The 17,528-nt window shown below is 45.8% G+C and overlaps 1 protein-coding gene across 11 annotated transcripts in view; it reads right to left on the bottom strand.

The window, feature by feature from the left end:
* The window catches only part of ENTPD1 (ectonucleoside triphosphate diphosphohydrolase 1), a 100,970-nt gene that overhangs the window by 61,661 nt on the left and 21,781 nt on the right, over positions 1-17,528 (bottom strand). For 3 of the 11 annotated variants that reach the window (XM_065552715.1, XM_065552716.1, XM_065552726.1), the window contains exon 1: positions 12,922-13,202. The exons of 5 other annotated variants lie outside the window; for them this stretch is intronic. In XM_065552715.1, the coding sequence (XP_065408787.1) occupies positions 12,922-13,006 (85 nt within the window). In that variant the 5' untranslated portion in view covers positions 13,007-13,202. Of the gene's footprint in view, positions 1-12,921; positions 13,221-17,528 lie in introns of those variants that run through there. 3 more of the 11 variants (XM_024100470.3, XM_065552717.1, XM_065552725.1) reach the window with 2 other exon arrangements.

Genomic DNA, 17,528 nt, shown 5'->3' with positions numbered 1-17,528 from the left:
CTTAAACAAATGTATTAACTATAAAAAGCAGATTTTATTATTAAACCCAGGTTGTGCAATTTCTAACTGGGGCGGGGGGGGGGGCACAAGAAGTTGTGCATCTCTCTCTTCACATTGAGGGAGAGGGTGAATTTTTATGATCTTGAGCTGTGCAGATCTTTCTATACAGTGCAAGACAGTATTTGGGGTTTACCTCTGCACAGTGGGTGTGCACACAAGCGCTGGCTGAATCTTCTCACACAGATCTGACTGCAGTGTGTGTCTGGAACTGGGTGTGGTCTTGCCTGGGTGTGTGCCGGAAAGGGGCTTGAGAGCCTGGCACACCAACCCAGTGCAAGGGAAACCCAGGCTGGCAGGGCTGGAGGTCTGAGTGGGACCCCAGCACACCTGGTGGCATCCCAGATGGGGGTGTGTGTCCAACCCATCACACTCCCAACAGCCAAAATTCCTGCACTGTACCTAGAGACAAAGGGAGCAGCCGGGACTGAAGCAATAAATATTACTTAGCCTGTCTATAGCACTTTTTAATCCAAGAGTGTTGTTAGCCCATAGCTGCTACAGTGACTGGCATTACAGACATACAGAAGACAATGAAGCTTCACAAGATCCTGGTTAGGCTAGTTTACTGGCACCACTTGTATCAACAGTGAATCCCCAACCCAGAGCAGGGAAGAGCCCAAACAACACAGTGAAAGGTACTTTATAAATACAGGGACTAAATTAAAGGGCTTATTATTGGTTGGTGCGGCTGCCCAAACTGCGGGGGAGCCACAGGTCCTGGCCATGCACCTCTTGGTTGGGGAAAGCGAGTTGGTGGACATTTGGGGCACTGTGACCACCTGTGTGCACCTGGAATACCAGAAAGAGGCATCTCCAGGGCAAAGTCTGAGGGTGCTGTAGGTGGGGGAATGGAAGGGCATGAACCACTTAAGCATGAACCTGACCAAATTAAGAAAAAGCTGCATGGAACATCTCTTTGCCCCCTGCTTCTCCAGTGACCAAGAGCTCAATCCTGCAAAGTGCTGAATGCCCTCAGCTCCTACTGAAGTCGTCACAAGTTGAGATAGCACCCTTGTGAGAAGCTGAGCAGAGTGCCTTGCAGGTTTGAGTCCTGTGTGCCTAGCTGACTGAGCAGGCAGCAGGAAGCATGGGGGTTGGTGTCTCATTAAAGTCACTAGTTTGGTTCAGGATCAGTGATTAGAACAGTTTACTGTCCAAACATTTATCCTGATACCAGCAAGAGTGTGTCTGTCCTGACAAGTCATGAAACAGCAGACTGCTGTCTCCTCATTTATTACATTATTTTTCCTAATATAGCAAGATCTCTGTGACAAGAAATTCACAATCTAGGGCTTGTGCCTGAAACCCTCTCTAGCTCACAGGGCTTCTTCCCCTCTCACCTCTCCTTTTCCTCATGCTTCTGGTGTCTGTCCCGCCCCATTCCAATCTATGCCTCCTGTGGCAAGGCGAGGCGCCTCCCCTATCTCCTGGGCCTTTGCACTTCCCCCTCTGGCAATGGCAGGAGCCTAGTTAAATCAGTCCCACTCTAGAGAGTGTTTGTCTTCCCCCTAGTATACTCTTATCAGTCCTTTCAAGTAGGCCTCAGGGCAGGCCCAAGGAGGGTTCCTCCAGCAAACAAAAAAATAAACCAACTTACAAAACAAAATGGGATACCTTTCCCCACCCCCTTTCCTGGGGTGCTATTGTCCTGCTGTCAGCCCCGGGGTGTCAGTCCTTCCCCAAAATGAGCACTCTGCTTTGGGGGTTTCACCCTGGAGGGAGGAGAGCAGCCTCTCACCCTGAGGAAGCCTGTCTTCCTACTGCCACTAGCCCTGCAGCAGCTTGTCTCTCTTCTCTAACATACCCACCGACCTCCCGGAACCCAATATGTCCCAGAACTCAACAGGACCACTCTCTTGTAGCTGACTTTGTCACACTCCTCTCCCCTCTCTTAGTTTTTCTGTCAATATTTAACATCCTGTATCCCATTTCTGCTCATCAAACTCCTGCCCCCTTCACTTATCATGGGCCTATTTCTTTCCCCTGTTCAAGGCAGCCCATTTCTACCATCTTCTTCCTTCCATCTCAAACCTCCCCTGGCAATGTGACTGCAGAGGGAGCACCATCTGAGGCTCCAGTGTAGGGAAAAAGAGCCTTTGAGGCCTCAGTTTTGGTTGGGGATGGAGGCCATGCTGGAGCCCAAGGCCTGGGCCTCATTACTCTAGTGGTGAATCTAGCTCAGGTGCAGAATTTCCCAAATCCAGATGGCCACCAGTGTCAACTCAGTACATTAACAATTGTCCAGTAGTGACAATGGGACAAACATGAACTGTCCCTGTGCGAGCTGGCTGCTGCTTTGCCTGTGGTGACCCAGAACGCGGCCTGCAGGCAGGAGGCTCCCCTTACTTTACTCAATGATGTCGCAGCAATTTCTCCCCAGCCCAGACACCCTGCCCCAAGCAATGCTTGGCTCTGCCAATTCCACCAAGTACCCATCCCATCAAGTGCCCTGCTCCACACTCCCAGCCATGTTCTTCACCCCACAGGGCATTCTCCTTCCCCCAGTTCCCTGCCCCACCTAACTCACCTCCCTCCCTTAGTCAGCCAGCTAGCCGTGCTCTGACCCACTGGCATCTCACCCTCACTGACCAGCCTCACCAGGCTTCTCACCCACCCCATTGTAATCCCTGCCTCGTTCTGACACTCACACTCTTGTCCTGTTCCTAACAGCTTTCCTCTTACATCAGTTTCCAGCTAATCTATCCAAAGTCAGTGCCCGGGGCAAGAGCCTGAACTCAGGGAGACCAGTGCAAGGGCAGCAGCACTACCTCAATCACGCTCTGTTGGGGTCAGAATTACAAGTGTTCAGCAACAAGCCATTCCCGCTGGACAACGGAGACTCTTCCACCCCATTGTTCAAAACAATGGGAGCTGCTGGGTGCTGTGGCCAGGAGTGGTGAGGGCCTTTCTCCCTACTGCACACCTCATGAGTTCCAGGAAAGATCTGCCTGAGCCAGGAGTGCTGGGCCCCATGTTTCTGTCTTTCCTACTCAGCCCCAATGCACCTCAGTGCCACGCTTGTAGGCTTGTCTCCTGCTGCCCTCAGCTAACCACACCCCTTCTAGAATTTTCTCATTCCCATAGGCATAAGAATAAGAATGGCCGTCCTGGGTCAGACCAAAGGTCCATCCAGCCCAGTATCCTGTCTACCGACAGTGACCAATGCCAGGTGCCCCAGAGGGAGTGAACCTAACAGGTAATGATCAAGTGATCTCTCTCCTGCCATCCATCTCTACACTCTGACAAACAGAGGCTAGAGACACCATTCCTTATCCATCCTGGCTAATAGCCATTAATGGACTTAACCTCCATGAATTTATCCAGTTCTCTTTTAAACCCTGTTATAGTCCTAGCCTTCACAACCCTCTCAGACAAGGAGTTCCACAGGTTGACTGTGTGCTGTGAGAAGAAGTTCCCTTTATTTGTTTTAAGCCTGCTGCCCATTAATTTCATTTGGTGGCCCCTAGTTCTTATATGATGGGAACAAGTCAATAACTTTTCCTTATTCACTTTCTCCACACCACTCAAGATTTTATAGACCTCTATCATATCCCCCCTTAATCTCCTCTTTTCCAAGCTGAAAAGTCCTAGCCTCTTTAATCTCTCCTCATAGGGGACCCATTCCAAACCCCAATCATTTTAGTTGTCCTTCTCTGAACCTTTTCTAATGCCAGTATATCTTTTTTGAGAGGAGGAGACCACATCTGTATGCAGTATTCAAGATGTGGGCATACCATAGATTTATATAAGGACAATAAGATATTCTCCATCTTATTCTCTATCCCTTTTTTAATGATTCCTAACATCCTTTTTGCTTTTTTGACTGCCGCTGCACACTGCGTGGATGTCTTCAGAGAACTATCCACAATGACTCCAAGATCTCTTTCCTGATTAGTTGTAGCTAAATTAGCCCCCCATCATATTGTATGTATAGTTGGGGTTATTTTTTCCAAATGTGCATTACTTTACATTTATCCACATTAAATTTCATTTGCAATTTTGTTGCCCAATCACTTAGTTTTGTGAGATTTTTTTGAAGTTCTTTACAGTCTGCTTTGGTCTTAACTATCTTGAGCAGTTTAGTATCATCTGCAAACTTTGCCACATCACTGTTTACCCCTTTCTCCAGATCATTTACGAATAAGTTGAATAGGATTGGTCCTAGGACTGACCCTTGGGGAACACCATTAGTGACCCCTCTCTATTCTGAAAATTTACCTTTATTCCTACCCTTTGTTCCCTGTCTTTTAACCAGTTCTCAATCCATGAAAGGATCTTCCCTCTTATCCCATGACAACTTAATTTACCTAATTTACGTAAGGCAACCTTATGAGCCTTCTCCTGACCACATGTGGCCCAGGGGAGGGTCTCTATCACCCCTCCCAGCATCCCCTGATATTTCCAGAGTGTTCTCTCCTGTCATGTGGCTTGTAAGTTTGACACCACCACTCTCCAGAACCATCATTTCCCCCAAAAGCAGGGCAGTGGCTAATGGGCAGGTAACGCTGGAACTGGTCCTTACTCCTACTGTTCAGAGCCCTGCTGCAGCTACTAAACTGTAGTCTTTCCCCAGGAATAATACCAAGCTCCTGTAGAGCCCTTTTCATCCATAGATCAAAGCCCTTTACAAAGGTCAGTATCATTATCTCCACTATACACTTGTGGAACTGGAGGCCCAGAGAGGTGAAGGACCTTGCTCCAGGTCACTCAGCAAACCAGTGTCATAGTGAGGAATAGAACCCCAGATCTCCTGACTCCAAATCCAGTGCACTATACATCACAGCACACTGCCTCCCTGAGTTTCTCATAGCCAGCGCTCCTGCCCTGCTCCCTACAGAGCCCCGGCTGGGACAGGCTGGCACTGGAGTAGCCAGGAACGCTGACACAGCTAGTGCTCCTTCCCCATTCCTTCCATGTGGAATATCAGGCTCAATGACAAGCTCTGCTTTCCCCAAATATAAAACCTTTGGTTACAGTGGCTGTGCTATCATTTCCAGCATTGTCCAAGCAGCCTCTTCAGACTTTCCTCCCTTCTTATGTCTGCTCTCTGCACCCTTCCCTGATATCCTAGGTCTTCTCCCTAGAATGCTTCCTTCTCATCATCTGTCTGCAGAGGCTCTGAATTCTCATCCTTCTCCTCCTCCCCTTGTCCTTCCTCCCCTTATTGGTGTGTTAGTGAGCTGTTGCTGAAGCTCTCAGAGGGGAGTTTACACTGCACTCCTTTCCATAATGTCGCTCTTGTCTCTGATCTATACTACAGACCTATAATCCATAGAACTAAATCGCTCATGGCTGTGAAAAATCCACACCCCTGAGCAATGTAGTTATACTGACCTACCCTCCCATGCAGACAGCGCTATGTCAATGGAAGAACTTCTCCTGCTCACATAGCTATTGCCTCTCGCAGAGGTGGTTTTATTATGCTGATGGCAGAGCACTCTCTCGTTGGCATAGAATGTCTTCACCAGACACGCTACATCAGTGCAGCTATGCTGCTGCAGCACTGTATGTATAGACAAACCCTCAGAAATCACAGCAGCAGTAACAGCAAAGTTACCACAGCTTTGCTTTCTTCAGAGGCCTGTGGGAAGAATGAAATAATAGACCATTGTGAGATGACAGTACAGAAGTCCCCATCTGGGGTTGCTAATTCACATTTTCCTGGCCCCGTGCAAAGCTTAAAAGCCAGCTAATGGCCTGAGCTTTGATTGAGAAGATAAAAGTCTACATTAAAAAAAAACCCCAAAATATTGTGCCTCATTCTACAGTGAAAGTTGGGTGATTTTTCATTCTCAATTCTCTTCCTTAGGAAGGACCTAATGCTGATCCGAAATACTCAGACCAAGCATTCTCAAGAGGAGCAAAAACATGGGAGGAAATACAAATTCTAAACCAAGATCCTTTAACTTAATTTGCACCTCAATTAAATTACAATGCCTTTGTCCAAATCAGAACTACCTTATGTAAGCGTATTCATCCCTGGTTAGGAAAACAGGATTTGTGTATAATCAGAAACAGGACCAGTCTCGCAGCTGCTGAGAATAAACACAGCTGGGAACATTCATCTCTCTTATTATTATTTGTATTACCATAGCGCTGGCCTAGGGACCAATCAAGGACCAGGACACTACTGTGCTAGGCTCTGCACGAACACAGAATAAAAAGATGGTCCCGGTCCCAAAGAGCTCACAATTGGAGATAAGAAACAATGTCTGGATACAGACAAACAGATGGTGGGGGTATAAGAAGACAATGAGACAACATTGGTCAGCACTACAGGACAGGCAGGGGTTTCAGAATGCCAGTGACCTGACCATTATCAAGATTTTGGAGGAATCACAGCAAAGATTGTAGCGAGTTTTGAAGGAAGACAATGAGGTAGCTTTGTGCATGTTCTTAGGAAGCTCTTTCCAAGTGTGAGGGGCAGCATGGGAGAATACACAAAGGTGCATGTTTGAAAATGTAACAAGTGAGGAATGGTGGCAGGAGTTCACATTTTTGCTAATGAACAAGAGCTGGTAAGTGGGGTGGAATAGGCCATGAGGGGTCTTGACATGAAGACAAGCAGTTTATGTTTCATGCAACAGAGAAGAGGAGGAATGCAAAGAGAGGAGTGAGATGGTCAGAGCAGCTAGCTAGGAGATTGCACTAGCATTCTGAATGGATATGCGTAGGGCAAGAGTGCATTTGTCAAAACCGTGAGAAAAGGATGTTGTAGTAATGGAGTGGTGATATGATGAAAGCAGCTGTACGGCTGGATAGGAAAGCCTTTATCTTAGAAATGTTATGCAGAAAGAATCTGCATGAGATGGGTTTGGCTGATTACATTCTATTCCTTTAAGCCACTCCCACTCCTCCCACTGGCTCTTTACTGCATTGCTACTTACAAGATCTAGCTCTTGCAGATCACGGTGTTGCTTTGGGTATCATTCCTGTTCAATTAAACTCATCTCCTCCCCTCCTGAGACTAAGTGACAACTGTCTGAAAAGCAAAACCTGGGCAGGAAGTGTCCTGCCAGAGAACCTCATCCCTGCTCTACGAGGGGACCGTCTCCAGAGTTGGGAGAAGAAGTCAGCTTTCATGTACACCTAGGATAGATGGGAAAGGAATTGTAGTGAAAGAAATGGAAGATATCCCATCTCGCTTATCTCCCAGAAGCCAAAGTAGGTATGTTCGGTTATACATTTTCCAGCCAAGCACTAGGCCTCACCCCTGTCCCCTTGGAGATGATCCCACAGCCCAAGAAATCTCACTATCAGCTAATGTGTCCCAATATTCAGCCTAAAAATCTCCTTAAACTCCTTCCAATGCTCTTAATTATAACTCCTTGCACCATGATAAATAAATCATCTCCATCCTTAGGGCCTGATTCTCCACTGACTCTGGTGCAAACTAGGTGTCAACTCATGGAAGTTAGTGACTGGCTGGTGTGAGAGGAGAATTAGGTTGGTGTAATGGCCCCCTGGGGAATACACCTAGTACGGAGCAGGTTCTGCTAGTTGCACACCACATCAGCAGGAGTCCTGGGATGCAAGGGGCATTCCAGGAAAGTGAGAGGGGGTAGCTGTGATGTGTCCAAGAAATCCCCAGGGTTGTGAGGCACCTTGCTGCCAAGCCTTGTCTGTGCCTGCCATGGGTGAGCTCCTCAACACCATAGCCACGGGCAACACAAATACTCCCCTCTCTCTGTACAGGCTAGATATAGGGATACTCCAACCCCTGAACTCTCTGAGCATCCCTCTGGAGTGTCCAGACTCTGGTTCACTGGACGCTCATAGTATTCACAGATTCGCTGTCCCCAAAGAAGCAGTGCACCTAGCTTACCAGTTCCACCTCAGATCACCACTCTGTTTAACACGCAGCACTTAAACATGTTTATAGTGAAAACAAGTTAAAATTTATTTAACAAAGTATAGAGATTTGAGAAGTAGCAAGCTGAAGTACTGGACACAAATGGTTACTTGTAAAATAAAATCCTAACACAGTCTAGAGCCTATACTTAATTACAAAGGTACTTTCCTCTCTAATGAAGTTTAGTTCACCCAAAGTCTTTGCAGTGTTTTCCAGTCAGGTTGTCTGTGACCTTCCTTTCACAAGACCGAACACACTGACAGTTTGTGTCCCCAGTGAAGGATGAAGGGCATCTCTCTGCACCCCAACTATCCATTGTCTTCACTCGTAAACATGGTCCCTCCCTGCTAGTTGTTTTCTCCTGTGTGCTCCTTTGTTGATTTTACAATCTCTTGATTAGCATTTGGCCTCCATTGTAAAGCAGACAATATACAAATAACCAGCCAGAAAGAGGTAAGTGTCCTTTCCCTCCTGCCTGACGGGGGCATGTTGATCACCTTCTGGTGACCTGCCTTAAGAATATAACTTTCAGTACAGATATATGATTCCTTAAACATTACCCATACATACATTTCAAAATGAGTATGATGAACAGTGGGCTACTGACTCTCAGTAGAGACATCACAAGCCACCCTTTGGTGAACTACTGTGCATATATTTGACCCAGGGGATCCTGGTAAAATTGTATGTGCCTGCATGCCTCTGCCAGTTAGCCCAAACAGGTTCCTCGGTGATAGAGGCCAGGATAGACCTTTGCACCAGTGATTCTGCACCCCTACAAAGCTATGCAGGGGCCTTAGAAGCAGCGATGCAAGTCAGGGGAGCCCTCAGGGGCTATTACCTAGTTAGGTAATCTTTTTCTCTGTCACTCAAGCTTCTTGATTATGTTTCTTGCTCTTCTCTAAGCTACTATCAGTTTTTCTATATCTTTCAGGTAAGGTGGCAAAATTTGCAGATGATACAAAACTACTCTAGATAGTTAAGTCCCAGGCAGACTGTGAAGAGCTACAAAAGGATCTCACAAAACTGGGTGACTGGGCAACAAAATGGCAGATGAAATTTAATGTTGATGAATGCAAAGTAATGCACATTGGAAAACATAATCCTAACTATACATATACAATGATGGGGTCTAAATTAGCTGTTACCGCTCAAGAAAGATCTTGGAGTCATTGAGGATAGTTCTCTGAAATCATCCACTCAATGTGCAGCGGCAGTCAAAAAAGTGAACAAAATGTTGGGAATCATCAAGAAAGGGATAGATCAGACAGAAAATATCGTATTGCCTCTATATAAATCCATGGTATGCCCACACCTTGAATAATGAGTGCAGATGTGGTCACCTAATCTAAAAAAAGATGTATCGGAATTGGAAAAGGTTCAGAAAAAGGGCAACAAAAATGATTAGGGGTATAGAACAGCTTCCGTATGAGGAGAGATTAATAAGACTAGGACTTTTCAGGTTGGAAAAGAGGCGACTAAGGGGGATATGATAGAGGTCTATAAAATCATGAGTGGTGTTGAGACAGTAAATAAGGAAGTGTTATTTACTCCTTCTCATAATACAAGAACAAGGGGCCACCAAATGAACTTAATAGGTAGCAGGTTTAAAAACAAACACAAGAAAGTATTTTTTCCATGCAACGCACTATCAACCTCTGGAACTCCTTGCCAGAGGGTTTTGTGAAGGCCATACTATAACGGGGTTCAAAAGGGAGCTAGATAGGTTCATGGAAGATAGGTCCATCAATGGCTATTAGCCAGGATGGGCAGGAATGGCATCCCTAGACTCTGTTTGCCAGAAGCTGGGGAGGGAGGGATAGCTCAGTGGTTTGAGCATTGGCCTGCTAAACCTAGGGTTGTGAGTTCAATCTTTGAGGCCACTTAGGGATCTGGGGCAAAATCAGTACTTGGTCCTGCCAGTGAAGGCAGGGGGCTGGACTCAATGACCTTTCAAGGTCCCTTCCAGCTCTAGGAGATGGGATATCTCCATTAATTCATTTTGGTTTTTTTTATTGTGTGACAGGGCATGGATCACTTGATTATAACCTGTCTGTTCAGTCCCTTTGGGGCACCTGCCATTGGCCACTGTCAGAGGACGGGATACTGGGCTTGATGGACCTTTGATCTGACCCAGTATGACCATTCTTATGTTCAGGTAATTACATGAATTACACAGTAGAGGACTATCCCCTTCTTGTACCAAGTAATGCTCTTATGAATACAACTCAAAATGGCAATGACCAATCCACTACTAGAAACACCTCCATTCAGTGATGATTGTGAATTACTTATTGAGATCTGCCAGTTAGCCAGTTCTTAATCAACCATGTACATTAAAAAATAGCATCCTGGTTTATTGATATTGTAAAGTGCTGTGCAGTACTAAGTCAGTCAAACACCGTACAAAAGTCTATGTGATTACCTTTATCTATCAAACTTCTAATCTCATAACAAATTGAATCAAGTTTGTGTGTCAAGACCTATTTTCTATAAAACCACATTGATTGGCATTAATTATATTCCTGTCTTTTAACTCTTTATTAATGAAATCCCATGTTAGTTTTTGTATCTTTTTACCTGGGACTGATGTCAGGCTATCATTACCTGGATTGTTCCACTTGGTCTTCTTGAATATCAACCCAACATTAGATCTCTTCCAGAATTTCCCCAGTATTCCAAGATTTACTAAAATGAATATCAGCCAGAGATCTCCTCAACCACCTCTTTTAGATTCTTGAATGCAAGTTATTTGGGCTTGTGCATTTAGAAATGCCTATACCTGGTAAATGTTGTTTAGCATCCTTTGTTACTAATGGACTGGAAAATGGTTCATCAGCCTCATCTGATATGACTAAATCATCATCCTTCTTTCAAAATACAGTACAGAAATATTAAATGTTGCTGCATAATTGCTAACAATTTTACTATCTCCATCTAGTAACAAACCCGTACCACTGCTATAATTTTTGTTCCTAATAAACCTAACTCTTTCACTTAGACCATCCAATGGGCTCCTCAAAACTCTTGGAGAGCTGAACTTTGGCATTTTATTTATTCTGGTTCAGAATGAATCATTTGCTGACACCCTGTCATTGTGACAATGGTAAAGAATTACAGAAAAAGAGTCACTTTCTTCTAACACTGAACAAAGAACTTTATTAGAATAAGAAATAATATTATCCCTAAAGACAGGTTTCAGGGTAGCAGCCGTGTTAGTCTGTATCCTCAAAAAGAACAGGAGTACTTGTGGCACCTTAGAGACTAACACATTTATTAGAGCATAAGCTTTCGTGGGCTACATCCGAAGAAGTGGGTTGTAGCCCACGAAAGCTTATGCTCTAATAAATGTGTTAGTCTCTAAGGTGCCACAAGTACTCCTGTTCTTTTTGATTATCCCTAAAGTTTCTCTCCCTGTTTCATTGCAAAGTTTCTGCCTAGAACCTTGCCCAGCCTCCTACTTGCCTGGATTCTTGCTACATTTCTTCACATCAGGCTGAAATTATAGATCAGAGCAGACTGTAAAGTGCAAGTTACAGTACAGAGTGTAAAATGGCCAGACAGAAAAAGCAGATTCTAAAGTAGGAAATGTTTCTGCCAGATGTTGAACATAACAGATGATAGGTGATATGCTTTCTGCTATGTGTAATATTCCAGCTGATTATAAAAGGAAGGCTCCATGACAATGCCATCTAGAAGCCTCATCATGTATTGAGAAAAGGTGAAGATTTAATTCTGCTGCAGGCTGCTCTGTGAAAAAAGGTTGCCATGCTGATGTCAATGTTTGGGCTAAATTTCAGCTCCAGGGTGTGTATATTGACGACATGAAACCTCATGCCAATGTGCTACAGGTGTCATGTTCGTACCTACTCATGTCACCAGGACGATAAATCTGAGATGCCAGCACCAGAATGGAGAGCAACTGTTAGCTCTAGCAGGAACCACCCTGCTGTCAAACAACCCCGCCACCAACAAACATGAGCTAAGAATCATTCTCTCCTCACGTGCCCCCATAAGACTCTCTGCCCTAGAATATTGCTGTGAGATTCCTCCCAGCTGCATATCAAGAGTCCCCAGGCTTTGAGAACTCCTTGTGTCCTGCTGCAGCAGCACCTTCATACCCAGTCATGCCCTTACCCCCTAGCAGGGCACCCTCACACCTTTATGCTCTTCCAAGTGTTTGCCCTTTTTTGCCCAAATATTCCCTGCCCTGTGTTGAGAGGTCTCATGGCAAGACTTCTACCACCAGAAGCACCCTCTGCAAGAAACACACCCTCCAAGGTTGTTCTCATTTTGCAGTCACACAGGGGACACCCACTCTCTTCATGACATGAGCCCCCAGTGGCTAATTTCACACATACCTGCTGTCTCCAAACTGCAGTGAAACAACAACTGGCAACCCTCTGGGCTGACATTCACATAACACAGCCCCAGGGCCAAAGGTTATAAACATCTTGCCTCCTCTTTTTTCTTTACAGACACTGCAAATCCTTCTTCCCCTCCCCCATCAACCCAAACCTACATACACACACACACACACACACACACACACACACAGGCTCAGAATCACTTGTCAGTGCTCCTCTACACTGTCTGAGAAACTGAACTCCAAGATGAGAATGGTGTGCTAATTTCACAATAGGGAAGGAATGCAGAAGACTGCAAGCAGCATAGACCAAAATAAATCTATTTGACGATGAATTCATCGTCTCAGAACATATGCATTGAGTTCTGTAATGAGAAATGAATGTGATTGTGTAGTCTGTGCTGCTCTGAGATGCATTTGGCTGCAGGAGGATCTCAAAATTAGTTCACTCCTGAATGACAAATCTCAATGAGTATAAACTTCTCATGAATATTCATTAACTTGTCAAACTTTTGTTTGTGGTGAGGCTGACGTCACAGCAGGTCAGAGCCATTTGAAAAGCGCCCCAAAGTCCCTCTCCCCCACCTCCTCTTTAGAGGCGGATTTTGCTTTTAAGTTCAGAGCAACACATTTTTGTTCTTACCCTTTGGCTCGTCCATCAGTGCCAGTGTTCTCTCCCCTCCTTTCTCAGCCTCTGCTGGCTCTGAGCTGCTTAGCGAGAGGTGCATGTGAAACAGAGCTATTTAACGGTCCATGGCTGTGGGAGGGGTTAGTTTAACTCTGTATGACTCAGAAGGAACTTAGAAGCAGGTCACCCTGTGATTTTTCATTAAGGCAGAAATTAACTCATGATTGCAACCTGCTTCAGTCCCAGGCTTCCACTAAGAGAGTGCCACAAAGTGTTTGGTAATAGGACGCAAAAGCTGCCAAGAGAATACCTTGTGCCTTCCCCTTTTGGGACGTAAGCAGAGGCAGATATATGTCTGGCTGTGCTGGCACTTTTCAAAGAAAAATAGTGTCTTGGACATAATCAGAAAGCAATTATTCATCAGTCTTTGAAGTAATCTAACACTCAGACTCCCTTGGCTCTGGCCAGACTGTATATGAGAGGAAGATCTACTCTTAAAAGGAGATAGCTTTGCCCTCCCTCACTTCCATCTGCTACATTTCACCACCTAGATCCAAACACAAGAAAAATGGAAAATACAGCTGGGAAAGGAGGGGGAAAAAAAAAGTTGATTTATAATTAATTTTTGCAAGCTTTGCTGCATCCACAAATTCCAATCACAACGGTACAAATCTGGGCTCTTCACCCCACCCCTTCTGTGCCCTGGGCCCCTCACCTTCACACACTTGGAGCTCCTGCAGAGAGGAAGAGTTGGTTTACTGCAGTGATCCCCAACCTTTTTCGTCTGAGCCATGGAGGACTGTGTCGGCGGATGAGCATCCGCCGAAATGCCGCCGACAAGCGGCAACGTCAATAGGCAGCACTGCCGAAATGCCGCCGACAAGCAGCATCATCCAGAGGCGTGGCCGCTGAAATGCCGCTGATTCAGCATTTCGGCAGCGACACCTCTGGATGATGCTGCTTGTCGACGGATGCTCACCCGCCAGCCACTACATGGGCGCACTTAGACGCCCCGGCAGGTGCCATGGCACCCATGGGAACTGCATTGGGGACCCCTGGTTTACTGTTTGGCTTGTGACACATGCCGCCTGCTTCAAAGAATGGCTAAACTCTGAAAAATGACTATAAAAATACTTTGCAGCCTACATGTTTATCATCTCTCAGTAATCCCAGAAACAGTTTGCTCAGTTTACAAGTAAAAAAGATAAGCAGTGTTGTAGCCATGTTGATCCCAGGACATTAGAGAGACAGTGGGTAAGATAATATCTTTTATTGGACCAACTTCTGTTGGTGAGAGAGACACGCTTTTGAGCGACACAGAGCGCTTCCTTAGGTCTGGAAAAGGTACTGTCACAGCTAAATACAAGGTCATAGCTTAGCATAACTAGTTAGCATATATTGTAAGGGACCATTCAAGGCTAAGTGGCCCATTAACACCCCTATAATCATAGGACAAAAAGGGAGGTTACAGATTGTTGTAATAACCATAAATCCAGTTTCGAGTAGCAGCTGTGTTAGTCTGTATCCGCAAAAAGAACAGGAGTACATCCGAAGAAGTGGGTTGTAGCCCACGAAAGCTTATGCTCTAATAAATTTGTTAGTCTATAAGGTGCCACAAGTACTCCTGTTCTTTTTGCATAAATCCAGTATCTTTATTAGGACCATGATTTTTAGTGTTTAGCCAAGTTATGACATTAAGCTCCCAGGCTTGTCTTTTGGAAGTGTTGCGCAGGTTCTTTTTGCTGCTTGGACTCTAAAGGGGCAAGAATCTCTAAGCATAAGCAAAAGACCCCCAGTTGTTTTGCCTGGGTTAGCCCTAAAGGACATATAGAGTTTGCTTATGATAGAAGTTTCTATTTAGCTACAGGCACGGTCTTTGGTTTGAGATCTGAGATTCAACTGACCTGGGTAAATGACTGGCACTAAGTGGCTGGGAGTAACATGACTATTGCTGTGATTTTTGGTGTATGTAACCATTTATGACATAGGCCAGCTTGCCTGGATGCTTAAATTCACAACTTTGCTAGACATTAAAAATCATGGTCATAATAAACCAACTCACCCCCCTTTTTGTCTTGACTACAGAGCTGTTAACGGGCCACTTCATCTTGAATGGTGCCTTAGAATATGCGCCAATTACTTATACTGAACTATCTGCTCAACCTCGTATTTAGTTGCCATCCTAGTGTACACTAGAATTGCTACAGTGACGCAGCTGTAGGATGTAGCTGTGCCATTGGAGCACTGCTGATGCAGACAGTCTCTCCCGTTGAGATAATTACACCTTCCAGAGCAGCAGTAGCTATGTCTGCAGGAGAGCTTTAACTTCAGCACTTCGTTTGGTGTACCTTCTATCGCTCTGCAAGTGGCTTTTCCACACCCCTGGGGGACTTAAGTTATACCAAAGTAAGTGCTAGTGTGTAGAAGCCCTGAGTACCTTTCCCAGACGGAAGGAAGAGCTCTGTGTAGCTCAATAACTTGTTTCTTTCACCAACAGAAGTTGGTTCAATACAAGTAAAAAGATGGTTGTTCTAACTGCTCACCTGGCAAACTCAGCCTTTGATCTGAAAGGCAAGCTCAGCTCTCTCTGGTTCACATATCACCATCGGTAATAAAGATTCTGCAAGTCACATTCTGCCCTTGATACCTGTGCAGCCTCATTATATTAACAGTTGTCAGTAAAGTCTGCACACCTCTCTGAATAAAGAGAGGTAGCAGATCTGTTCAGGAAGAAGGGGTCATTTTTACAGACACTTTTCAGAAAACAACAACAACAACAACAAAAAAACACCACATTAAATAGGTGGGCTATACCACCATCAATGTTGGTAACTGGGCAATAATCCATACTCAGGATCCATTCAGTCACTAACAAATGTGCCATAGACAGCATCTAGTCCATTCACCCCAGGATCAGTGCAAAGCTTCAGTATATCCATGATTGCTTTGTCCAGTCTGGGTTTAAACATTCTAAGTACTGAGGCTTCCACTACTTCCTCTGGGATACTATTCCACAGTATGAAAAATCTTGTCCAGAAATGTTTCCTGAGGTTCCTCCTAAATTATCTTTGTCTTAATTACATCCTATTGCTCCTAGTTCTCTCTCCTTGGAATACTTACATAATTAACATCCATCAGTATAGGCACTGGAGGGTTCCTATAGCGAGGAGGTTATTGTGCCCTGTGGCAGGTTATTTTTTTTTTTATAGCACCCAAAAGCATGTTAGGCACTTCACAAAAGATGCCTAGGAGATGGGTCTCTGACCCAAAGACCATGCAGACTAACCGATGGATTGACAGTGAAATGAGTCTATTGCATACTCAGAAAGGGTAGGGGCAAGGAAGGACATGGGTTTTGTGGTTATATGATTATGCAGTTATTCAATTTACCCCAAAATATGAATCCCCTGACTGAGGGAACGCAATGTGACCCAGCCAAGTATGGAAACCTGCTTTGTAGGGTCACAGAAGACAGTAGTCTATGGCAGGGGTTCTCGCAACAAATTTTTTGGTGGCCTCAGTGTGGCCACCAACTCTTGCTCGTGGCCATACTGACACTTTTTCCTAAAATTATTTATTTTTCCTAAAGTTAATAAAGTAATATGCACATATATACATCCAAATCATTGTAATTTATTTATGTAAGGTTTGGGGATTTTTTTTGTAGACTCCATAATAAAAATATTGCAGTTATCTGTTCTTTACTGGACCTAAGAATAGAACACAAATAAGGTGCTTTGCACGTTCTTGTCTTTTTTATTATTGTTTCTTTTGCTTTTTTGGTAAAAGTGGTTGTCTGTACAACAATTCTGAAGTAAATTTAAAAATGCTTTGACATAATAGAAGTCCAAATAACAACGAATCTGGGAGGCTTGGGTCTGGGGAGCGGGGGCACAGCTGCAGCTGGCCCAGGGCTCCTCTGGGAAGGTGGACGTGCTCAGTGCTTCGGCCGGCCCGGGGGGAGAGAAGGGGATTCACTCCAGGCTTCAGCCAGCCCAGGGCTCCTCCAGGCAGGTGTATGTGTGTGGGTGGGGAGGGGCCATCTCGGGGCTTTGGCCAGCCCGGGGCTCCTCCAGCCAGGAGGGTGGGGGGGGGCACTCAGGGCTTTTCCAGGCCGGGGGCTTGTGGTTCCAGCCACAGGGCTGGGCAGAGGGTCTCGGGGCTCCGACTGCAGGTGGAAGGGGTGGAGTCGGGAGCTAACCTCCTCAAAGGGAGGCTCAATCCACTGCCCATGTGCCACCACTTGCCTCCTCACCCCCCCACCCGCCGCTCGCTTCCTGCATCCCTCCTCAGTCCCCCATGCACTGCTCGCCTCCTGCATCCCTCCTCAGACCCCCACCCGTCGCTCGCCTCCTGTGTCCTGTCCCTCCTCAGATGCCCACCCGCCGCTCGCCTCCTGGGTCCCTCCTCAGATGCCCACCCGCCGCTCGCCTCCTCATACCCCCCCACCCGCTGCTTACCTCCTCACTGCCCTGCCACAGACTCCCCCCTGCCAGCCGTGAGAACCCCCCGCTTGCTGGTGGCTCATCGTTCACCTCCTCACTCCCCAGCTTGGAGCTGGACCCGCCCCCCTGGCTCGCAGCTTGCCTTCTTACTCCCCTACCAGCTCCCCCACCAGCACT

The sequence above is a fragment of the Chrysemys picta genome, chromosome 7 (assembly GCF_011386835.1).
Source record: "Chrysemys picta bellii isolate R12L10 chromosome 7, ASM1138683v2, whole genome shotgun sequence".
Classification (NCBI taxonomy): Eukaryota; Metazoa; Chordata; order Testudines; family Emydidae; genus Chrysemys; species Chrysemys picta.
The sequence above is the reverse complement of the archived record's forward strand: the minus strand, read 5'-3'. Positions and strand labels throughout refer to the sequence as shown.